The 23389-nt window shown below is 44.3% G+C and overlaps 2 protein-coding genes across 3 annotated transcripts in view; one reads left to right on the top strand and one right to left on the bottom strand.

Annotated features, from left to right (window-relative positions):
• Positions 1-5200: 5200 nt before the first annotated feature.
• Positions 5201-23389, bottom strand: part of LOC147621623 (putative WD repeat-containing protein C2A9.03) — a 41633-nt gene continuing 23444 nt past the window's right edge. For both annotated transcript variants that reach the window (XM_086824414.1, XM_086824415.1), the window contains exon 10: positions 5201-6015. In XM_086824414.1, coding sequence (XP_086680540.1) covers positions 5602-6015 — 414 coding nt within the window. In that variant the 3' untranslated portion in view covers positions 5201-5601. The remainder of the gene's footprint in view (positions 6016-23389) is intronic.
• Positions 6950-22260, top strand: LOC147621624 (uncharacterized). Its single transcript, XM_086823736.1, has 7 exons — positions 6950-7086; positions 7442-7679; positions 8009-8297; positions 8710-8840; positions 10629-10687; positions 18108-19471; positions 22112-22260. Exons 1-7 carry the CDS (start codon positions 6950-6952, stop codon positions 22258-22260), a joined length of 2367 nt encoding a protein of 788 aa, XP_086679862.1.

Genomic DNA, 23389 nt, shown 5'->3' with positions numbered 1-23389 from the left:
TCAAGCCATCCTCTTGGTTGTGAGAGGTTAACACACTTAGGCCATTGTGTATCTTTCTCTTTGCTACATACACAAATGGATTCTCTCTCTTGTTCATCTTTGGCTATGATGCTTTGGAAATACTAATTTCATGTATAATGGATGCTAGAAATCATCTTTCACGTGTTTGATTTCATCTGTAACTCTAGATCCATTCCAGTGACATATCTATATAGGGAGACGTACATGCTTGGGCGGGTATGGAAGATATATGTCTTTTCCTCTGAAAAGTCTTACGGCATTTGTTCCTTCCACGTATACCTCTTTATACCTATCAATCCACTTTTGTATTTCTAGAGAATTCAAGAAACAAAATTTATTGATTCATCTATCTTACGGGTAATCTCGTTTCCTTGTGGTATCTCTCCAACTATATGGCCATTATCTTTGTTGTGCCAAAGTTGAGGTTGATGATGCCAATCTATTTGACTAAGAAACTTTGAGATATATACCAGGGACTCTTGAACTAGTCAAACTTCTGTCATGCTCCCTTCTTAAGGCCTTGCCCTTTGTTGTACAAAGACCTTTAGGGTCTTTATAAATCTTTTGAAAAAGAATATCCATCGACTATGAACTGTACTTGCTATTTATTGCAACCTTATCTACTATGTATACTAACAAGTGTATTTGGATAGTGAGAATAGATGTTGAAAAATGCTTCTCAATTTAGCACACTACTTCGATTGAGTTTATTCTTGCTTGCTTAATAGGTTGTAAGTTGATCTTCTCCATCTTACTAATCCACTAATCTTATAAATGGCAATCTTAATGTCTTCAGTTACATAATCTTTAATTGCAATAGAAAAAAGTAACACTATCCACCACAAACATACATTAGTGAGTTAAGACAATTTCACCAGTTGATGATTAAGAAAGTCTCAAATAAAAGAGTTTGAAAACTGTCTATACTTGTAAGAACTTGTGCCAATCATGAGACTTCCAACACTCAACTTATTTTTGTGTGAAGACACCCTTAAGGCAATGCATATGATCTCATATGTGTGAAAGGATGCAATCAACTTCTTCACTCTTGTCTCCTCTCTCTTGGATAAAATGCAAGTGTACACGATAAGATTACTTTGTCATCTATAGATTGTGGCCATAGACCTTCCATCTTCTCAACTTGTTCTAAATTATCTTGTGTGTCCTTACTGTCCGTCCTCCCAAAGAGCGCTTCCCACATTTTTGACTATATACATGGCATCTAAGAGATGATTACTTAGCAAATTGCTCAAATAAGGGAGTTGATGAAAGATAGAGAGTCTCTTTATCCTAGGCCTGGGGGATTCACTTCCCATAGAAAGGGAACGTCACTTGTGTGCATGAAACTCATTAAAACCCCTTACGTAAGTTTTTCTTTAAAAAAACTCCCCATCAAGTCCAGAAAATATCAAAAAACTCAAAAAATGAGACTAAAAACTAGCTCTCGGGTTGGGAGACGAGAGTGCACAGCTCAAGGATGGCTCAAATACATGGCATTGAAGCTTCTAATGTTGAGCAAATGGTGTTATGGAGGGTACATGACCACGAAATTCTCTGGTTCTAGGGTTTGAGTGAGGGAAAGAAGAGGGACGAGAAAATTTCAGAAAATCTCCCCAAAATTGATACTCTACCTCTTCCTCATGAGTTGCATAACAAAAACCCTAAGGATTTAAGTTCAAACGGGGTATGTATGGAGACTAATGGCCATGGAAGCTCCAATAAATAGGGAAATTAGTGAAAACGTGAGGATTAAGAAAAAGTTAATCAAGATTAGTTAATTTTTTTCCAATTTTGGTCCTTCAGTTCAAATTTTTGGTGCAGGTATCCCAAATTTTGATCCCAGAGCTCAATTTTTGGCCAAAATTGATCAAAATGGGATCTCTAGCACCCAAATCTCTCCTAATCTCTCAAGATAAAATAGATTTAGAGCATGATTAGGGAGCATTAACCAAGGAAGGACCAAGAAATTCAAGAAAATTTTCAAGAAAATCAAGAAATACCAATCTCATGCACCAAAAACCTTGAAAATGGATCAAAATCAAGGCTCTCATACCAAATGGAATGGATCTAGAGTTAAAGATGAAATCAAACACGTAAAAGATGATTTCTAGCATCCATTACACATGAAATTAGTATTTCCAAAGCATCATAACCAAAGATGAACAAGAGAGAGAATCCATATTTGTATGTAGCAAAGAGAAAGATATACAATGGCCTAAGTGTGTTAACCTCTCACCAAGAGGATGGCTTGAAAGCTAGCCATGAGCCTTGACCATAGATGGCCATCTCCATAGTAGGAGCCAAAGGTACAATGGAATGTCCAAGATTAGTAAAATGACAAAAGGTTCTATCCATGTGTCCAAGGTCCTATTTATAGTGTTTTACCCATGGGCCCATTTACATGTATGCTATAGGTTCATGACAGTCACTTAGATACTCTTATGCAAGGAAGTGATAACGGTGAAAGGATTTGTGATAAGCAAGAGATGGAGCTTGCAAGAGGATGTGACTGGCATATAAGTAAGTTAAAGCGCATACAAAACCATATGTTTTTATATTTCTCGTATTATTGATGTTTTTTGCTTCAATGTTTATTGTAGTATCATAAATTTGGAGCATTATGGTCTCACGGTCATCACTTTCGCGTGGAGCGTATAGATAAGAGAATAATGACCTTTGATTCTTTAGTACTGTCTAACTTTGTCTAAGAGAGTCCAATGAGTGCCAATGATACAAATCTTCTTACCTCCAATCTTGATTATTGTAAAATCATATACTATATTATAAATGTAAATTTTAAGTAATTTGACATACTCACTCTTGACTTTGAATGGTTCCAAATGGTTTACAATGGTCCAAATGTAACAGTCAAAAGAGATAAAAGTGGATTCTTTGATATATCGACTGTGGACAGATTATTGTGATACATTTGTACTAATCATTCGAATGTAAATGTTGTGAACGATGATGCCATGAGAATGAATGGGGAGGGCTCATCATCATCTAGTGAACTTACCGATAGGACATCCTCATATCCTTCTATGGATGGTAATGAATTCTCTTTTAGTCCCATGTTTGAAGATATAGAAAAGCAATACCTTGCTTCAGCAACATCCTCAAGCTGCCAAGCTATAGTTGCTACCTGGTGGTGGTAAAGCAATACCTTGCTTCAGCAACATCCTCAAGCTGCCAAGCTACAAGTTGCTACTTCTTCTCGATTGTTGGCGACGATTGGTGCTCTCAAATCCAGAATGAGGAATTTGGAGGGCTATCTTATCTCCGCTGCTGCAGAGGTAAACCAGTTTGAGGTGCTGCATCATGCAAGCCCAGGAAGACGTCTTTATTGGTTTGAACATACGCTAAAAAGCCTCTGAAAGCAGATTATGGAAGTCCAGCCGGTGACTGAAACTTTTAAGGAGATGATTCTTCAATGAAGCCGGATGATGGGTGAGGTTCCAACTCCGGACAACAGCAGCAACAAGTCAGGGTACCGACACCCCTGATTAATCCAACCCCCCAGCCTGCAGCACCATTATAAGAGCTGCAGATAATGTTAACGCTCAAGTTGCTCGGCAACAAAGAAGGGATGAACAGAGACTGTGCTGATCCTAAACCAGAATCAAAGGTATAATTGGTAGCCACCATTCGTGAACTGCTCTATCATTAAGGTATTTCTGCCAGCGGAACCGCAGCCGAGTGCGGAGCAGAGAGTGCCAATCGCGCTGAGCAGAGAGTGCCAATCGCGCTGATAAGTAGTACGATCCGGATGGAGGACTGAAAGAGCTGCATGGACAGCAAGTTATCCTCGAAATCATATTCATGCTATTGTAGTCAATGCTAAGCGTATACGATTATCAATGTCATTTTTTCCATTATCAAAAGTAGCGTCCGTCAATGCTAAGCGTATACAATTATCAATGTCATCTTTTCATTATCAAAAGTAGCCTCCATCTATGGAGGTCTTTAAAGCCGTTATCTATGTGATCTATGTGCTCTTCGTCAATCATGTGATTCAACGTTGGTAGAGTATAATCAAAATCTACCAAGTCCTCATGCCAAGAGGTGGTGGTGGTATGCAATACATATGAGGTGAATACAAAAGAACATGCTTCACTCCATTGTTCACCACATCATGATTTGGTCAAGGGGTGCAGTCCTTGACATAGAATTATCAAGTAGAAAACTTCTTTTGAAAAAGCACAATTGCACATGGCATAAATGTAGACTCAAGAAGCTAAATGGCACTAGCACACAAGATTGTTCAGTCAAAGCTTGGATTAAGGCTTTGAAAGCCACACAAAAGTTCTCAATGCACTTCAGGTATCACAAAACTTCTCCAGAATACTTGAGGTATCCAATAGACCAAGTTACACGGAGCCACGTCTAACCCATAAGTGATCACAAGGTTCATCGTTTAAGCTCTCAAAAGCTCAGATTCTTCCCTGGTTGTGTGACATACTTTGACACCGTGCAAGCTCTAAAGGAGCACCAGTCCAAAACCAACTAGTGGATCAAAAGCCTTTTTTGGCACTTGGTAATTTATAAGCCATTTAATTTATCATTTCTTCCTTGCACTAGCATTTGGGGAGTAAATTGTACACACTACATTTTCACTCTCGACCATTTTGGCCCATTGCAAATTAATAATTCTCTCACGTACACATGTTAAGAGGCCTAGGCTTTTAAACTACAACCAACCTTAACCTCACTACATTTGACATGTCAAGGCTACACAGGTAGGAGGAATACAAATTGGACCACCTCTATGGTAGCAAGTTGAAACTCATAAAAGTCTATTGAAGAGCCAAATGATGAAGAACATGGTGGACTACCAGTACGGCTCTGGTTGATGGGTTTGGCCCTAGTACGATCATATGATCAATGACCATCAATCCCAAAAAAGAGATCAATTAAACAAGTCTACATCCAACAAAGCTTCAATACAAGGAAGCCATCTCATTTACAAATTTTAACTTTAGATAACATTGAAACTGTGAAGCAAAATCTCTTTTCTTGTATGGAAAAGCAGAGGCTGGTAAAATGGACCATTTTTCCCTCCAAATGTAACTATATTAACCTTCCCTCGTGATAAAGGCATCTCTAAGAGTCCTAAATAAGAAAATCCCACCAAAGCGCTTAAACACTATCAGTATACAGATAAAAACAGCCACATCCAAAGAAAGAGGCCTGGCAAAATCAGTCATGCCAGCCAATAAACACTGCATTGAGCATTGCATCCAAACCGAAATAAAGTAACATGTCTCTACAAACTCTATGGGACATGCTTGTGAGTTTTGAGTGAAAAGGGTATTATGTGGTAAGTAGAACCAACATGCAAATAGCAACAAGTGATCACAAGCACTTCGCAAGACTCTGTCGTGACTAAATCTCCTAAGGAAAGTCATTTACATGGAGAGACACTCAGAATCTACGTCTTACATCTCTCATCAAGTCATTGAGTCAACCACATTATTTCCATCTTTTGAAGGAAACCCTAGAAATAGTAGTTTTTCTTTACTTTGCTTTTTGCTTCTAGGTGCAAAGAGGATCCATAAAACTGCAGCTTCCAGGCAATTACGTCTAGCAAAGCGAATCCATATAAGTATTCACATGGCACCGATTATACTCAAGCAGGCTACCATAGGTTCTATCAGCAACACCAATGAATAGTGCCTCTGTATCTGGGCTGAACGATATGCCTGCAATCTCACCAAAGATGTCAATTTCCTGGGACTTCTTGAAATCTTGATAGACATCAAAAACATGCACGAAGTCTGCTGGTTCCGCCATTGCAAGAAATCGTCCATCTGATGTAAAACGAAGAGAGCGTATTGCTCCAATCTGTCCCTTTAGAACTGCAAGAGAGGAACTCAGGTTTCTAACATCCCATAACCTACAAGAAGTATCCTGATTGCCAGTGGCAAATATATGACCATTTGGGTGCCAAGCTGACGCAAAAGAGAAGTCTAGATGTCCTGTCAATGTTGTTAAAACCTGCAGCATCAATAGGAACGATTTAATCTCTCTCTCTCTCTCTCTCTCTCTCTCTTTCTCTCTCTCTCTCAACCACTTGACACTGGACCATATCTTCAACATCAGAGCATCATCATCGAGAAAGCAAGTCACATAGACAGTCTATTGCTGTTTTGCGGACTTCAGCAAGCCTTTCTGACTCAGCCCCAAGGTCACGGATTGTTGGGCCGCTTGCAAGAGCTCCACTTCCAACTAGAATAGATGTGGGGTGTGATGGCTTTATATGAGTCAGTTACTGATTGCATTTGGGCACCAGGAGGCCTGTCCAGGGAAATCCATGGCACCATTGGGGTCAAACACAGCTGCCCACTATCCCCCTACACTATTTCAACTACACATTGAGGAGATGTCTAGCTCCATCGACAGCTTGGGAGGCACAGTTTCTTGGCTAGCTCAGACAGTCGTGCCTATCCTCTTATACACTGAAAAGATAGTCATTTAGCAGAGGGGCTGCAGCGATACCGTAAGGTCCACATAAGTGAGAAACCCTACATGAGGTTTCGTAGACCCGACATATGCATTGCATAACCACAATAGATTGTGGCTAGCAACTCACCACCCAGCCATAGGTTCAGTGCCTCGAACCACCCGCGAGCCTGAGGTCTGATTGCAGTGAGCCTGCACCCCAAATGACCCCAACCTAGCATCCCATACCACCACGCCGAGCGACCGACTCCCAGCTCCAAGTAGGAAACGCAGCCAGGGTGGCACTCATGGGGATGGTCTGCAGCATGCAAAACCAGAGGAAAGCAGCTCTGGGAGTTGTATGCTCAAAGGGGCAATACCAGAGGCTCTCAAGAATAGTTCCAAGAATGGAGCAAATGCATGATCATCCTCGGAAAGAAGACCATTGCTATGTAAAGAGAGGACAAAGTGCCCACAGATTACATTCAGCATGTCAGGAGGAGAAGATTCAAAGGTACAAACAGCTCGAAGCAGATCCAGAGATTCAAGCATTGAAGACTTCTTTACAGAGGAGCTAAAGCTAGAGCTGAAGCTCAAGTCTTTGAAGACTTTTTTACTGAGAAAGCTGTGATTGATGGTGTTGCAACAGCAAAAGCCTACCTCAGCATGAAAGGAGTCTCTACTTTAGAAAAGTCAAAGACCGCGAAATTTACTTCACCCACCATCATCAAAGAAGGTAGTCAAGCTGTCCCAACATACCAAAGCCGCCTCATCTTGTCCTAAAAATCCTCATAGGGACAAGGAGAAAGCCAAAGAACCACAAATGTCCATGGTGGTTGATTTGCCTAAGGCTGTTATGGCGAAAGGAGTAGCAGTTCACGAAGCAACTTGCGAAGCGCGAGTTCAAGCCCAAAGAAAAGAGCGTCAACTTTGATACTTTTTATGGTAAGAAAGATTCTCAAAAGGTTATTTCTTTCATTAGGCAATTTGATGCTACTTTTGGTGGTGAAGATTATTCAGAAAAGTCCAAGATCAGGATGGTGAGAAAGCACTTGAAGGATGTTGCCTTGAATTGGTGGCTCAAGATTGTCCATGAAGAGAAAGAACCGAAGACATGGAAGGACTTCAAGGAGATGTTCAATAAGAAGTTTTTACCTTCATCCGTTGAAGCTGATGTGCAGCAGGAATGGGATGAATTGAGGCAGAACCAAGGGGAGAATGTTGAAACTTACATCAATAAGTTTCCTGCAACCTCTCAAATTCACATTTCTCAATGAAATTCCCTCAAATATGGAGATGAGGAAGTTTATCCATGGCTTACATCCAACGCTTCGACAGGCGGTTAAGATGACAAAACCGGACGGCAGACACCTTGGAAGCCAGCCATAGAAGCAGAAGGATTGCATATGCCTTGGACGATTGGAAACTCTTACAAAGAAGAGTCCAAAAAGAAGAAGGCCAAGGTGTTTGACCAAAAGAAGTCAGAACAATAAGAGCAGAAGCCAAAGAATGGTGGTAAACCACCTCTACCATCCTGACGTATCAACAGCTGGCAGAATATACCAAGGAAGGAAAATGCTTCAAGTGTGGAGACAATAGACAAATAGCTGGACAATGCCCCAGCAAACCACCTCAAGTGAATGCTGTCCCTGAAGAACTCTTGCAACTGGATGATACTCCTTCACAGAAGAGGAAGTTGTTTATGGCTTGCTACAAGGTTGCCAATCAGCCTGTTCTTATCCACTTTGATACTGGTGCTACTCACCATTATATCCACCTTCGGATCATTAAAGCTCTCAAACTACCTAAGGAGAGGTTTGGCAATCCGGAAACCTCAGGTGTTGCCTTTGAAGGGATGCATCTCAAATCACCCCAATTCTTCGGAAACTAAGGATTGAGATAGGGGAGTAGGTAGATCATGAGAATTTGGTTATGGGAAACCTAAGCCATTGCGATGTTGTACTCGGTATGCCTTGGCATAGGAGAGTTGATCTAGCCATTGATTGGGACCAAAGCAAGTTTAGGCTCCCTTTCCAAGGCAAGAATGTATCTTTTGATCTGGGACTTGAAGGAAACTCTATTCCCATGACATCCCATGTACAAGTTTCCAAAGCAATGAAATCGTTTGTTTCCTCGTACTTGCCTTTTGTAAAAGAATCTAAAATAAAGAGTCTGAGCCTAAAGAGTCTCTCTCTAACTTGGATACAGAGAGGATTGATTTCTTAAAGAGGTATGAAGATTGTTTTCCAGATTCTTTACCAGAAGAACTACCACCAGAGAGGCCACAAGATCATCAAATCGACCTCATTCCTAGGAGTTCACCTCCAAACTGGCCACCTTACCATGTGAGCCTAGCCCAGCAAGAGGAGATTGTGAAGCAGGTAAATGAGTTATTGAAAAAGGGTTTGATTAGGCCTAGTTCTTCACCCTTTTGCTCTCCAATATTGTTAGTCCAAAAGAAGGAAGGGTCTCGGCGCATGTACGTGGATTATAGAGCCCTAAACAAGATTACTATTAAGAACACGTTCCCCATACCTAGGATTGATGATATTCTAGACAGGTTGGATGGATTAAAAGTGTTCAACAGGATAGACTTAAAGAGTGACTATCATCAAAAAAGAATTGCTCCAGTGGATGTACACAAAACAACGTTCAAGACTACCTTTGGGCTATACAAATTTCTTGTGTTACCCTTTGGTCTCACCAATGTCCCTGCCACATTTAATAGGATGATGGATAGAATCTTCAGAGCCCATCGAAAATTCACAGGTACTTTCTTTGATGATATATTAGTACATTCTAATGATGAAGAAGAGCATATAAAGCATTTGGATATTGTTTTCCAAGAATTGAGAAAGCACAAGCTTTTTACAAATGGCAAGAAGAGTGGGTTCTTCCTATCAGAAATTCACTATTTGGGCCAAATAGTGTCCAAAGATGAGATTCGGATGGATCCAAACACGGTCAAGACTATTATGGAATGGCCAGAGTTGGCCACTGTGCATGAAGTTAGAAGCTTTTTGGGACTATGCTCTTACTACAAAAGGTTCATCAAGTGTTTGCAGTGGTGGCCGGACCATTGCATGATCTAACAAACAAAGCAGTGGGGTTTAGGTGGGCCAAGATGGAGCAAGATGGCTTTGAAGTTTTATGCTAGTAAAGCACCGATATTAATTGTTCCAGATTTGTCAAAGCTGTTATTGTAGAATGTGATGCTTCTATGAAAAGGAGTTAATGGCCATCATCCATGCTTTGAAGATTTGGAAGGTGGTGAGTTTATCATCAAAGCAAACCATCAAAGTCTCATAATATTTTCTATCTCAGCCTAAGATCTCTGAAAAGAATCTTAGATGGGCCAATTATTGCATGCACGGAAGCCTTGCTGTGTTGATCCACAGCCCTAAGCCTGCTTAAGAACGTTGATGATGCTGAATAAAGCATAATTAAGACAAAGGAGAGAGAAGAAGAGAGTATTTGGTGTCAAGGTTTTTCTGTATTAATATGGTACAAAAAGATTACATGATGCTTGTACATGACTTAGGGCTATGGTCAGCCCCATAGGAGTGACCCTGGCCCTTCTACATATCTTCTACGGATGCTATGAATGAATGAATGATGAACTACTGAGTGAATGAATGCTGAATTATGAGTTACGCTTATTCTTATATATATGTGTGGAACAACAGTCGGCCAACTATATAGCCCTGCTGCCGCCTACTGTAGCCTCGGCCGCCTGCATGCACAAGACCCTTCTGACAGCCAACAGAGTTTTGCTGCCAGCCGACAGGCCTCTATGCAATCCCACGGTGATGCTAATCATGATATGATGCTGATGAAGATGCTTATGATGCTAATGTTGATGTTGATGCTGATGCTAAAGATGTTGATGATGACTCTGATTCTACTGCTATCTGTTGCACTAATCAAGGATTAAGACAGTTCATGCCAAAGATTAGCCATGGCACGGGCATGCACGTGACACCAACTATTTGGCACAATTTCACTTTCAAATTATGCACACATCTAGGAAAGAAAATAAGGCAGTTGATGACTTGTCAAGAAGACCCTAGATACATGTTGTCTCCATAATCTATCATACAAATTTCACTGTTACGAGGGATATGTATGCTTTTGATAAAAAAATTCAGCTTGTGTGGGACAAATTGCAGCATGGTGAAATGGTGACTTCTTATTCCACCAGAAATGGATTTCTGTTAATGCAGGATAGGTTGTGTGACAAAGGATTTTACGTCTAAAGTGATCGAGGAATGTCATGCTCCTCCTTATATGGCTCATCGTGGTATTTTAGCCACAACTCAGGCCTTGGAGATGTATTTCTTTTGGCCAAGTATAAGAAGACATCTTGAGCAGTATATTAGAGAATGCTTGATCTACCAAAGGGTCAAGTTTGATCGACACAAACCAGTTGGATTTCTACAGTCACTACCAATTCCCAACCAGCCTTCGGAAAGTATTGCTATGGATTTCATTTTCGATTTGCCAAAGTCAACTAATGGAAATGATGGGATATGGACCATCATTGACAAGTTCAGCAAGCAGGCCCATTTTATTCCAATGAAGAAAACTATCAATGCAAGGCATATGGCTAAGTTGTTCATCTAGCAAATCTTTAAGCATCATGGATTGCCACGATCCATTGTGGAGACAGAGATCGAAGAACTACCAGTCTTTTCTGGAGGGCTCTCTTTGATAATATGACGAAGCTAACTTTTCCTTCTTCTTATCATCCCAAGATAGATCGACACAGTGAGATAGCAAATCTCACCATGTTGGATATGTTGAAGTGTTATCACTATGAAGCCAAAGTACATTGGAAGAAGTATCTACCATTGGTAGAATATGCTTACAATAACACAATACATACTTCTGCAAGTAAAGCTCCATTTGAGATCAGTTATGGCAAGCCACTGTTGTTACCTGCACTTAGAACCAAAGAAGAAATTTTCCACGCCGATGAATTCATGCGAGATATGGATACAGCTCTTACTTTTTAGGAAGGAGATAAGGTTTAGTTAAAATTTGATAAAACCAGACTCCAGAAATTTGAAGAAAAAGAGCACCAAATTCCTAAATTAGCCACTAGAAAATATGGACCTTTTCAAGTCAGCAAAAAATTAGTGATGTTTGTTACATGTAGACCATTGGAGGATTCATAATGCCTTCCATGTTGAACTTTAAAAACCCTATAGAGGACCACCTCTAGGGGAGCCTATTATGGCAAGCCACTCTTGTTACCTGTACTTGGAACCAAAGAAGAAATTTTCCACGCCGATGAATTGGTGCGAGATATGGATACAACTTTTGCTCAGGTCAACAGAGCAATACAAAGGTCTCAAGCCAAACAAAAAAAAAAAGCAACTGATAAGCATAGAAGACCTCTTACTTTTCACGAAAGAGAGAAGGTTTAGTTAAAGTTTAATAAAACCAGACTCGGGAAATTCGAAGAAAAAGAGCACCAAATTCCTAAATTAGCCACTAGAAAATATGGACCTTTTCAAGTCAACAAAAAGATTAGTAATGTTTATTACATGTAGATCGTTGGAGGCTTCATAATGCCTTCCATGTTAACCTTTCATAACCTTATGCGGGACCCCTCTAGCTAAGCCTATTATGGTGGAACCACCAGAAGTGGATGAACAAGAAGAGGTATTACAACGAGAATAGATTATCTTCCCATGGTTAGGAAGAAAGGAAGGAACATCACCAGAAAATTCCTCCTGAAGTTCCAAAGCTATTCTCACATGGACGCTAAATGGATGCCAGTGGAGTACTTCAAGGATTATCCTAAAATACTCACACCTTATGAAGAAGCTATCGGGCCAAAAGCACTTCATTCATTGTCTTAAGGCCAATACATATTCTAAGGGGGAGCGATGTAACCAGCCTCCTACTTTGTTCTTCAAATTGATCATTATTTTGCTCAAAATTGTTCCATATGTGAGTTTGTAATTACCAGATAGCTCATGGAGCATGAATTATAATTTGTATATCTTTTAAGTAGCTAATTAAGCTAGAATGCTCATTTCTATTTACATGTGGCCATTAGCCAAACCGCCCAAAGTTGTCATAGACCAAATGCCCAGATGACTAGATTTAGCACTCAAGCGGTCAAATTGACTAGAACGCCTAGATGAGTGATGGGTGGTTTCCAAGGCGAAATCAAATGCTCAAAGCATTTATGAACAGGTGAATCTTTACAACAAAGCCTTCTTGGACCCAAAGCATGCAACTCCTAGAATCTAGGAGAGTTACTATTTTGGCAGACTCTAATGGAAATTCCATTCACGTCAAAACCTCTGAATTTTCGCAAGGATCAAGACTTACTAAAACACCTTTGTCAAATTCTTTACGAATTGGGATATTTTTGGCATAGAAGGTTATGGAAGAATCACCTCTTAAATTAAGACCTAGAATGGGACATGTTGCATCTAGAATTCAACAAGTGTCCCTACACTTGTCATTTCACCTTACACTTGTCAATTAAAGTAGCCACTTGTCATTTGGAGCTTACTCTTTCCATTCTAGAGCACTAAAGCCTCAAACCTAGCATATGGCTCAACACAGTCGCAAATATAGAACACTGTAAATGAAATGGCGCCTGCACAGAGGCCAAAATGCCCCCTCCCTCCACACGCGCGGCCCTCGTCCAACCCACTTTAATGATGTATTATTAAGGAGTAACTTCTAGTGCAAGCTTCACGAGCACCGTGTGCCAGATTTCCAATACAATTGAAATAAAAACACCAAACAAGAGCTCGATGTTGATGTAGACTCCAGATTTGCCTAACAGGAACAGCCTCCCATTGACCAAGCTCCAGCGTGACACCAAATCCATACTACCCTCCACTGGCGTCTAAGCAAAGCCCACGAGCACCAAGACCGAGCAGCAGCAAACCGGAACATGTGCATGTGGTTGGCAACTAGAGTGTTCTTCGCAAGTGAAAGTTGAGGCCAACTAATGACAAGGGGAATCTCTTCCAGAGATGGTACCAGGGTTCTCTATCACTGTCTCTCTCTCATTCGCCAGCAACAACAAATTGAGCAAAAGCATATAGTTTTGGAACTCGCTATAGCGCAACCGACCGAGCACCCTAGAGCAACGGAGTATTGCCGAGAGCATGCCATACAAGGAGACTTTTGTGCATGGCCTCAATGAGCAGCAAAAGCAGGTATGATTGGGGCACGTGTGCGCAACAGCACATAACTATGTTGGTATAGAGATGACGTGAGCCACATGCGGTACGGGCAACAACATCAGAATAGTATTGATGATGAGGGCTGTACAACAGGAGAGAAGTTGGTGATGCCAAAAGAGTGGGTACCCCTTCCCCTTTTAGGAATAACTATATTCCAAAAAAGTGGATACAAAGTACAAGATAGTGGGTGCCATGCACCAAACTCCAAAATTCATGAATGCCCAAGCCCAAGGCAAGAGGAGAGTCTACCTTCACACTAGGATTAAGGACAACATGGCTCTAGAGGGTTAGACGCTCACCAAGGCTTTTGGCCAAACCAAACACTTGTGAGATACGCTCTAAACCCTTCTAGCTATGCCCATAACCCTAGATGCACCCATGGAGCTATCCGTGGTCTTCAAATAGAATAATTTTACGTGTGAGAAACTGAAATTTCAGAAAAAGAGTAATTTACCAGGTACCAGGCACCTCCTGAAGAACACTTCATGCCATGAAATTGCCCAAAATAGCTTCAAGATGCTTCGGGAGCTTGTAGAGCAATTAGGGTTCCACGGTATCTCATGCAAGACATAAAAGACAAAGCACACATCTAGCAAATCATCTAACCAGCCAAGCAAGTATGAGATGCATCTGCATATGAAAACCTGGTCACCATCCTTGTAATTGTCTTGGGCCAAAAGCCAAGCTATTAGACCCAAGGATGATGTAACGTAGGGACATGTGAACTACTTGATCAACGGTCACAGATAATGAAAGAAAGTAGGATTCAAATGTAGGCATATGCTCACTTATGGTAGTGCTATGTGTGAACAGGGCTTAACCAAGGGCACTTTTTCCCATGTGGTTTTTCCCCTTGGATATCAAGTGTGAAAGGACACTCTAATCCATATAACTTTTGTACTTCTAAATTATATGGATGTGACACACATGCAAGGGTTGACTTGCATTTTGTGGCTACCACACATTTGATGTTTTGGCTCTCTCTCTCTCTCTCTCTCTCTCTCTCTCTCTCTCTCTCTCTCTCTCTCTCTCTCTCTCTCCTGCACACCCAGATTCAGCTTTTTTTTGTTCAGTACTTTTTCATTTTGTTGGGATGACGGAGGATACCCCATACAGGTACTCCGATTTGTCTCATAGGCCGAGTTCGGTCTTTTGGAAGACGTTAATAAAATCTCTCTCTCTCTCTCTCTCTCTCTCTCTCTCTCTCTCTCTCTCTCTCTCTCTCTCTCTCTCTCTCTCTCTCTCTCTCGTTTCTGTGTGAGCTGCTTCTTCCTGCACCTAACCTTAATCTACAGGAAACATTGGTGTGTGTGAGTGTGTGAGTCCACCAACAATTGGTATCAGAGCTGGGCTGCCGCCGCTGTATTTCTTCCATCGCCTACAGTTTTCCGTCGCTGCAGTTCGTCCGTCGACCAAGTTTCGTCCGTCAACCAGGTTCCCGCGACCAGACTCCGTCCGTCACCCTCTAGCCACTTCCGCCCAGTCCAGCCTCCCGCGCCGGCGGTCTTTCTGTAAAGAGAACTACCTCGGCCCACTTCAGCCTCCTAGCCCAGCGGTGCTACTGCTCAAAGGTCCGCCGCCTCCTGTTCCCAGCGGCGCTACTGCGGGGAGCTCCACCGCCGCCTCGCCCAGTGGCTGCGCCGCCCCGCCTGTGCCCACAAGGAGCTTCGCCGCGCTACAGCCCGTCCGGCCTACAATTACGTCTAGATTAGCGGGCGTTACTGCCCACGCACCCGCCGCTACCCAGATCTGAAGTCTCATTCCTCGCCGGTCTGCAGCCTACAGTTCCCACTGGCCAGCCTTTACCTGCTCGTTTGACACCCGCCGTACATACCTGCTCGTCTGACACCCGCCGTATGTACCTGCTCGTAACACCGCTCGCCTGTACCTGCTCGTCTGACACCCGCCGTCTATACCTGAACATCTCCAGCACGGCATCTCGCTTGCAAGTATTTTAAATTCAAATTTAAAAAAAAAAGGGAGAGAAATTTTCACAGACATTCTACTGCAGGTTCAGTGAATTTTGGGGGTTTGGCAAAATTCCCCTTTGCATGGGAAATTGCAGGAGGCAGAATTGCATGGAAAGTATTTGTCGCAGAATTGCCAAAGGTTTTTCAAATTAAGTTCAAAATCGGAATTAAGCCTCTTCCAGTTTCAAAAATTTGGGGCTTTCGTGAAAATTGTGCAATTGACTGCACATTGACACAATTGCAGTGCATAAAAATTGGGGCTTTTCAGATTGGAGCATGTAATTGGAGATTACAACGGTGATTTGTCACATATGTATACACATTGTGTGTAATTGGACAATTTGTTGCAGGTTTATACTTGCTTCAGGTTGCAAGCAAAAATTTGTAGAAGACATTTGGTTGCTTGCTGGCGATGCACATTGGCGCTTGGTTTGCTTGCAGGTGTATTTTGTCGACATGGCTCAAAATGCTACAGATGTATTTGGTGTGCTCACCCAGGAGGACAAGTTGGATGGATCAAACTACTCTCTCTGGAGTTTCATGATCCGTAATTTGCTAGTAGCCAAAGAGCTTTGGGACATCCTTTGTTGTGACAACACACGCCCACTTACCATACAACCAACAACGCCTCAAAGGGGAGGTGCTCAAAGAGCTCCTGAGGTAGAACCTGCTCCCACATAAGAGCAAAAGAGATGGGACTCTAGGGATGCACAGGCCATGTCCTTGATAGCCCTTTCAATGAAAAGGACTATTATTCCACACATTCGGTCTTGCAGGACATCAAAGCTTGCATGGGACACATTGAAAGCAATGTATCAGGTACGCAACAAGGCAAGAGTTGCCTACTTGAAGAGGCAATTGGATCTTCTTTCTATGGATGAGGGTGACTCCATGTCAGATCATCTCACCAAAGTGAAAGATTTGCAGGAACAATTGCTCAAAATTAATGAGGTTATCAGAGACAGACAGCTGGTCACCAACACTCTTCATTCTTTACCACCTTCCTACTTGGGCTTTCACACCTCTCTCAACCTCTCTATGAGAGGAGGTGGTGATCCCATCGCTTTTGAAGAGCTGGTGGGTTTACTCTTGCAGGAAGAGCAAACAAGAGCAAACCTTTCTAGCAACCGTGGTGGAGACAAGGCATTTACAGCCAAGGATAAGGGTAAAGCAAAGAGCTTTAAGCATGAGGGACAACAGTCTAGTAAGGCTGGTCATGGACAGCCCTCTTCTGGTGGTGAAAGTCTGACAAAGGGGATGCAAACAAGCCTAAAAAGAAGGGCAAATGTCACTACTGCCATAAGCTTGGCCACTACATCAATGAGTGTAGAAAGCGGATTGCAAAAGAGAAAAAGAAAGATGCAAGCAATGCAGTAGCGGACTCTTCTGATGACAAAGCACAACAATCGGCTAATGTAATTCAGGAAGAGTACACTTTTTTGGTCACATGCACTAGTGACACACCAAGTGCTTCAGACAATGATATGTCTTGCATTGCACCTGACAAACAGGATGTATCATGGTATTTTAATAGTGGTGCTTCGAGCCACATCACTTCATGCAAAGATGTATTTCAGCACTTGGTTTATGCTTCAAATGGCTGCACTATATCATATGCAGATCATACCACATGTCCAGTAAAGGGAATTGGCAATGTCATACTTCTTGTACTTCTATATTATATGGATGTGACACACATGCAAGGGTTGACTTGCATTTTCTGGCTACCACACATTTGGTGTTTTGGCTCTCTCTCTCTCTCTCTCTCTCTCTCTCTCTCTCTCTCTCTCTCTCTCCCCCCCCCCCCGCTAGTCCCTTCGCCTCCCTAATGGCGTGAACCTGTTCACTTCGCACTACCTTGCTCGCATCGTTCACTGCCCTTCCTCCCTTGCCATTCCCTATGACTATAGAGTGACATGGGACGGGAATGGAAACGGGAGGATGCTGCCATCCCCAACATTCCCGAGTCTAAAAATGCCCATTCCCTGTGACTATGTACCACACATTTGGTGTTTTGGCTCTCTCTCTCTCTCTCTCTCTCTCTCTCTCTCTCTCTCTCTCTCTCTCTCATTTCTGTGTGAGCTTCTTCTTCCTGCACCTAACCCTAATCTGCAGAGCAGCAGGAAACATTGGTGTGTGTGTGTGTGTGTGAGTCCACCAACAATATTTGTAGACATGTGCTCACTTATGGTAGTGCCATGTGTGGCTTAACCAAGGACACTTTTTCCCACCCACCCTTCCTCAGGCCCCCAAGGCAACAACATAACTCTCTCTCCGCCCTTAAGAAAACGGGCATCTTTTTAGGAGATGACCTCACCTTGGCACAGCTAGCACATATGAGGGAGTGCATGCCAGAGATTAGGGCAGCCAGAGAAAAAGGGAAGCTAGCATTTTACAGAGGAGGCAGAGTGGTGATACTAGAGAGACGCACCACCTGACGGTGCGAGACCTATGGGACCAGTCTAAGACTTGCAGTATGGAACTGCAACGGAGCATTGAGACTGGATGTGGGGGCCTTTGAGGACAGCTTCAGAGATAGGGACATCATCTTCTACTCGGAGACACATCAGGCCCCAGGCAGCACATTACCGAGAGTGGCGGCATACAGATGGGAGACGACTTGTAGACAGGAGGCCCGTTCAAAGCATGGTGGTCGCAGATCCGGAGGAGTTGCAGTTCTTTTTAGAGGGGAGCTTCAGCCACTCATCCATGTTATGCGCCGTGATGAGAGCGCGAGGTACATGTGGGTCAGAGTGAGGGCAGATGAGGGTAGACCCCTATACATTGCTATATCTTACTTTCCACCCAGCACATCTCATTATGCAGCGCCCAAGGGGCAATCTCCATATATGATTCTAGATGAGGACATATGGGAGTTCTCCAGGAAGGGAGATGTTATCTTACTTGGGGACTTTAATGCTCGAACGGCTCAGTACCAGACCTCCTTCTTTGACACTTCGGAGGAGATGTTGAGAGAGATAGATGTGGAGGAGATGTGTTTGACCCGGAGATCACAGGATGAGGTGGAGTGTACTGAGTATGGGAGATACCTCTTGGAGATGGGGACTGCACATGGGCTGGCCATTTTAAATGGCCTAGAGAGGTATCCACTTGCCAGTGGCTTTACTTGCTTTCCACACAGACATGGGGCCAGCACAGTGGATTATGTTTTAGCCTCGCCAACCTTCATCCCGAGTATCCAGGATTTTGCGATTGGCCCCAGGCCCATCGGAGTTACGGTGGATCATGCACTTTTCTCCTTTACGGTGGATTTCCACTACAGTACCCGCCAGGTTGGGCAGTCCTCCTATCACCCGAGATATACCTTCTGTAGAGAGAAGGATGGAGTATACACCGCAGAGATCTACAGCTTGTTGAGTGCAGAGGATCCACAGAGGCCATTAGCAGAGCTCACACAGATCCTGACAGAGGCTTTACATACAGCTGCAGCGACGGCCTTCCCACACACGCAGCCCACAGTACGACCACGTCCTGGGAGCATGCCCCAGAATAGTTGGTATGATGATGACTGTAGGGAGCTTAGAGCCCGGCTACAGAGAGAGGTGGCCACAGGTGTTACTACATATAGACAATCACGCATCATCATCCGATCCCTCATTCGGCGGAAGAAGAGAGCATTCTTAGCTCGGCTGGAGAGAGACATCTATCAATTGTTTTTGAGTCAGGATTCTGGGGAGGCCTGGAGATTGCTTAGAGTGCACCCCCCGCCTCCGGCCATTACCTCTCTAGATACATGGGGGGAGTATGCAGCCTCCCTCTACACAGAACCAGAGCAGCCACCACTACTGAACCCTCCAGAGCCTTGTCCACCCACTTCTACCTTCTTCACAGCAGAGATGGTGAGGAGGACCATCAACAGATTGCATACAGGGAGGGCACAGGATCATGAGGGCATTGTAGCCGAGCATTTCATACATGCTAGAGATATGATTGCAGACTTGCTAGCTCTCATGTTTAATAGAGCCATGTGTGAGGGGTTTCCTGGGACTTGGAGTACTTCCACGATTGTGCCGGTACTCAAGTCTGGAGATCCGAGCCTGCCGACTAACTACCGCACCATTATGATTGCTAGCCAAGCTATATGCCTCTACTCTTGAGCATGAGTTGAGCAGATGGGCAGAGAGAGAAGGGGTCCGAGCTCAAGGGCAGGCCGGTTTCAGGAGGAGATTCTCTACTTTGGATCATATCTTTACCCTCAGGGCTATCATTGAGGAGGGCAGAGCACATGGGAGGAGGATCTACTGTGGCTTTGTGGATTTCCGCAAGGCCTTTGACACAGTGCCCAGAGCTAGACTGATGCGCAGGCTGCAAGACTTGGGGGTTCCATGTGAGCTCATTTGGGGTATTATGGCACTTTATGAGACAATAGTTGGGCAGGTGCGGACTTCAGAGGGTCTCTCCCAACCAGTACACTCCACTATAGGGGTGAAACAGGGCTGCCCGCTCTCTCCGACTCTATTTGGACTATACATTGATGAGATCTCTGATTATATTGGGACACGAGGGGACAGAGGAACCCAGTTGGCAGGCACTTGGATACCTCTGCTCTTATATGCTGATGATATTGTGCTTATAGCAGACTCACCAAAGGGTATGCAGAGGCACTTGGATACTTTACATGCTTATGCACCGGACAGTGGGCTCTCAGTTAACCTTGGTAAGACCAAGGTTATGGTGTTTAACACTACAGCTCAGCGCCTATTTTCACATATGGGCAGGAGACAGTGGAGTATGTTGACTCATACACATATCTTGGAGTGGTGTTCACTGGGCCCACATTTTCCATGAGGGGGGCAGCAGAGGCCAGATTGACTAGAGGATATGCAGCACTAGGAGGTCTAGAGAGGATGTGCTCACAGGTACAGTTTCAGGAGCCACGCACTAAGCTGTGGCTTTTTGACACGCTGGTCACATCGGCTATGCTATATGGAGTACAGATCTGGGGGCCTAGCCTAGATCGTCACAGTCGATCAGGACGCACATACGATGGATGGAGATCGATGGAGAGACCACTTGTGTCCATGATCTCCAGGGTGATTCGGGCTAAGGCCTCGGTACCCCATGAGATTATCCGAGCCGAGATGGAAGCACCACCGATCGTAGTCGAGGCTCTTGCCAGATCAATGTCCTTCATTCATACCACCTGGGAGCTTCCCCGACATCGGTATGCACGACTTGCTTTAGAGTCCTCTCATCAGCTAGCCATGGAGGGAGACACTTCATGTTGGTATACGCAGATAGCATCCTGGTTTGAGCTCCACGGGTTCAGCTTAGACACACTTCCACCCTTCCAGTACTCTCCAGAGGCACCCTCTCTCACCTTGACACATTCTGAGATTAGTAGTCATCAGACAGGACCTCATTCAATTGGACACTAGGAGGACATGGCTAGAGCCCTCACAGGAGTTAGGGACGAAGATGGCTTTCTATAGAGACCATCTTCTCCGCACCACTGAGGATGGCTTTATACTTAGACCGAGCTACATGGATACCCACTTGTCTCATGGATTGAGGTGCGCCATTGGGCAGATCCGCACCTCTTCACATCAGTTAGAGATAGAGACAGGCACATTTAGAGGCATACCTCCAGGGGACAGGATATGTCAGATTTGTTGGATAGAGCCAAAGACGGAGGAGCACTACATCTGTCGCTGCACAGCATATTATGAGATTCGAGGGCGCTACCATTGCCTTTTCAGAGAGGGATTTGGACCACTGGCTAGAGTCATGGACTATTGTGATCAGCGATGCTTGGGTTTTTATCTACTGGAGATCCGCAGGCTCAGAGAGTCCATTATGACGAGCAGACGCCCGACTGGCAGGGAGTCCACACAGAGACAGATTACTGACTTCTTTAGAGGGACTACCCAGGAGGGGACACAGCCGACAGCCCAACAGTGGGCACCCCGTGGGACTCTAGTTGAGAGAGCTATCCAGTTGGGCAGATCCAGACGCCCGAGGGTTCGCGGATCCTTACATCAGAGACGGTGCCTACACCGGAGGATTCAGAGCATCATTGCGAGGCATCGGGCTCGCCGGACCAGGCATCTCACTATGGCAGATATCCAGGCCATCCGGCAAAGACCCATGCTAGAGCTCCTAGGATGATTACCACTCCAACCATATACTGTTGTACTCACTGTCACTTTTGTACTCCCCCATATTCATGTATTCATGTATCCATGTATTCATGTATCCATGTACTCATGTACCCCATTTTGACTAGTAGCATTAGCTTCCCACTCTCCCTAGTTGCTGCTTCTAGATGCTCCCTACTCATGTATTGTAGGGCTAGATACTTACCTTCAATCCTTTCTTTTCTTTTCCAGATAGTGTATCAGATGTCACATGGTTGTAACTTTGGTCTCATAGGTCACTTTGGCCTTTTGAAGACGTTAATATAACATTTCATTTCATTTCATTTCTCTCTCAGGCAACTCGTAGGTCTGCAGGATAAGAAGCGCACGTGGGCTGCTGTTGTACGCGCCTCTGGCTGTGGGCGTGTTGTCGCCTACTGTTCTGTGGCTGTGTTAGTGGGATTGTTGTTTGACTCTTCTTTCCTTGTATGGCTGGTCGCCAGAGAGCACAAGTGACACGTAGAGCTACTGCACAGAACCCTTTTATAAGCTTTTATAGGCAACAGGTTGGCGGGCAGTGTTGCAGCTACACGTATGGTGTTTCTTTTTGGCGACTGGTGAGCTGCACACGGATGTAGGAGGGGAGGCGCAGGACTGCACTTTCTCTCTCTCTTGTGGAAGGCTGCGCAGGACTGCAGGGTGGCCAGGCTACAGGCAGTGCACAGAGATTAACAGGATTTTCTCTCTCTCTCTCTCTCTCTCTCTCTCTCTCTCTCTCTCTCTCTCTCTGTGTGTTCATGCTGCTCTGCTCGCGCTGCGCACCCTGGCTGTGCTGCGCCTAGCGCTGCCCTGTCCACGCTGTGCTGCGCCTATTTGTACACACCAGCCCGAGCTGCCCTGCTTGCGCTGCGCACCCCCTACTGTGCTGCGCCTGGCGCTGCTGTGCTCGCACTGTGCTGGCCTGCTTGCGCTGCCAGCTTCACTGTCCACCCTCTCTCTCTCTCTTCGCCTCCCACTGACTGCGCCTTCTGTTCGTTGTTCGCCGTGGTGGCTCGGACCGTTTTCCCAACGTTTTCCCACCCACCCTTGCTCAGGCCCCCAAGGCAGCAACATAACTCTCTCTCTCTCTCTCCTCCCTGCCTGTGGGAAGGACTGCAAGGAATGGCCCCGAGTCTCCAAGAGAAACTCGAGGCCCTCCAGACAGCAATGAGGGCACTAATCAAGGAGAACAAGAAGACATCCGATTCCAACCTCAATGAGGTGGAGAACAAACTACACCGGCACATCATGGCTCTCGAAGCACAGGTCACGAACCTCGAACAAGAGAACACGGCACTCAAGGAGGAGGTGAGTGCATTGAAAGTGGAAATGGTAGCCATCAAGAATACGGAGAAGGAAGAAGGGGAGATCAATGACAACACTCTCACAGCCATCAAAGAAGAGATCTCCAAGGAGATCACAAAGGACATGGAGGGAAAACTCGAAGCCTAGCAGTCAGGATGGGTTGAGGTGGTGAAGAAGAACATCCGTAAAGAAGTGAGGGAGGAGACTCAAAGGGAAGAACACCAAATCATTCACACCACCATTGAGGAGGAGAAGATGAGGCATGCCCGCCGCCTCAACATTCGAGTCACAGGTATAGCCG

Source organism: Cibotium barometz, chromosome 30, assembly GCF_041138505.1.
Source record: "Cibotium barometz isolate CiBa-2024 chromosome 30, ASM4113850v1, whole genome shotgun sequence".
Lineage (NCBI taxonomy): Eukaryota > Viridiplantae > Streptophyta > Polypodiopsida > Cyatheales > Cibotiaceae > Cibotium > Cibotium barometz.
Note: the sequence above shows the minus strand (reverse complement) of the source record. Positions and strands in the feature narration are given on the sequence as shown.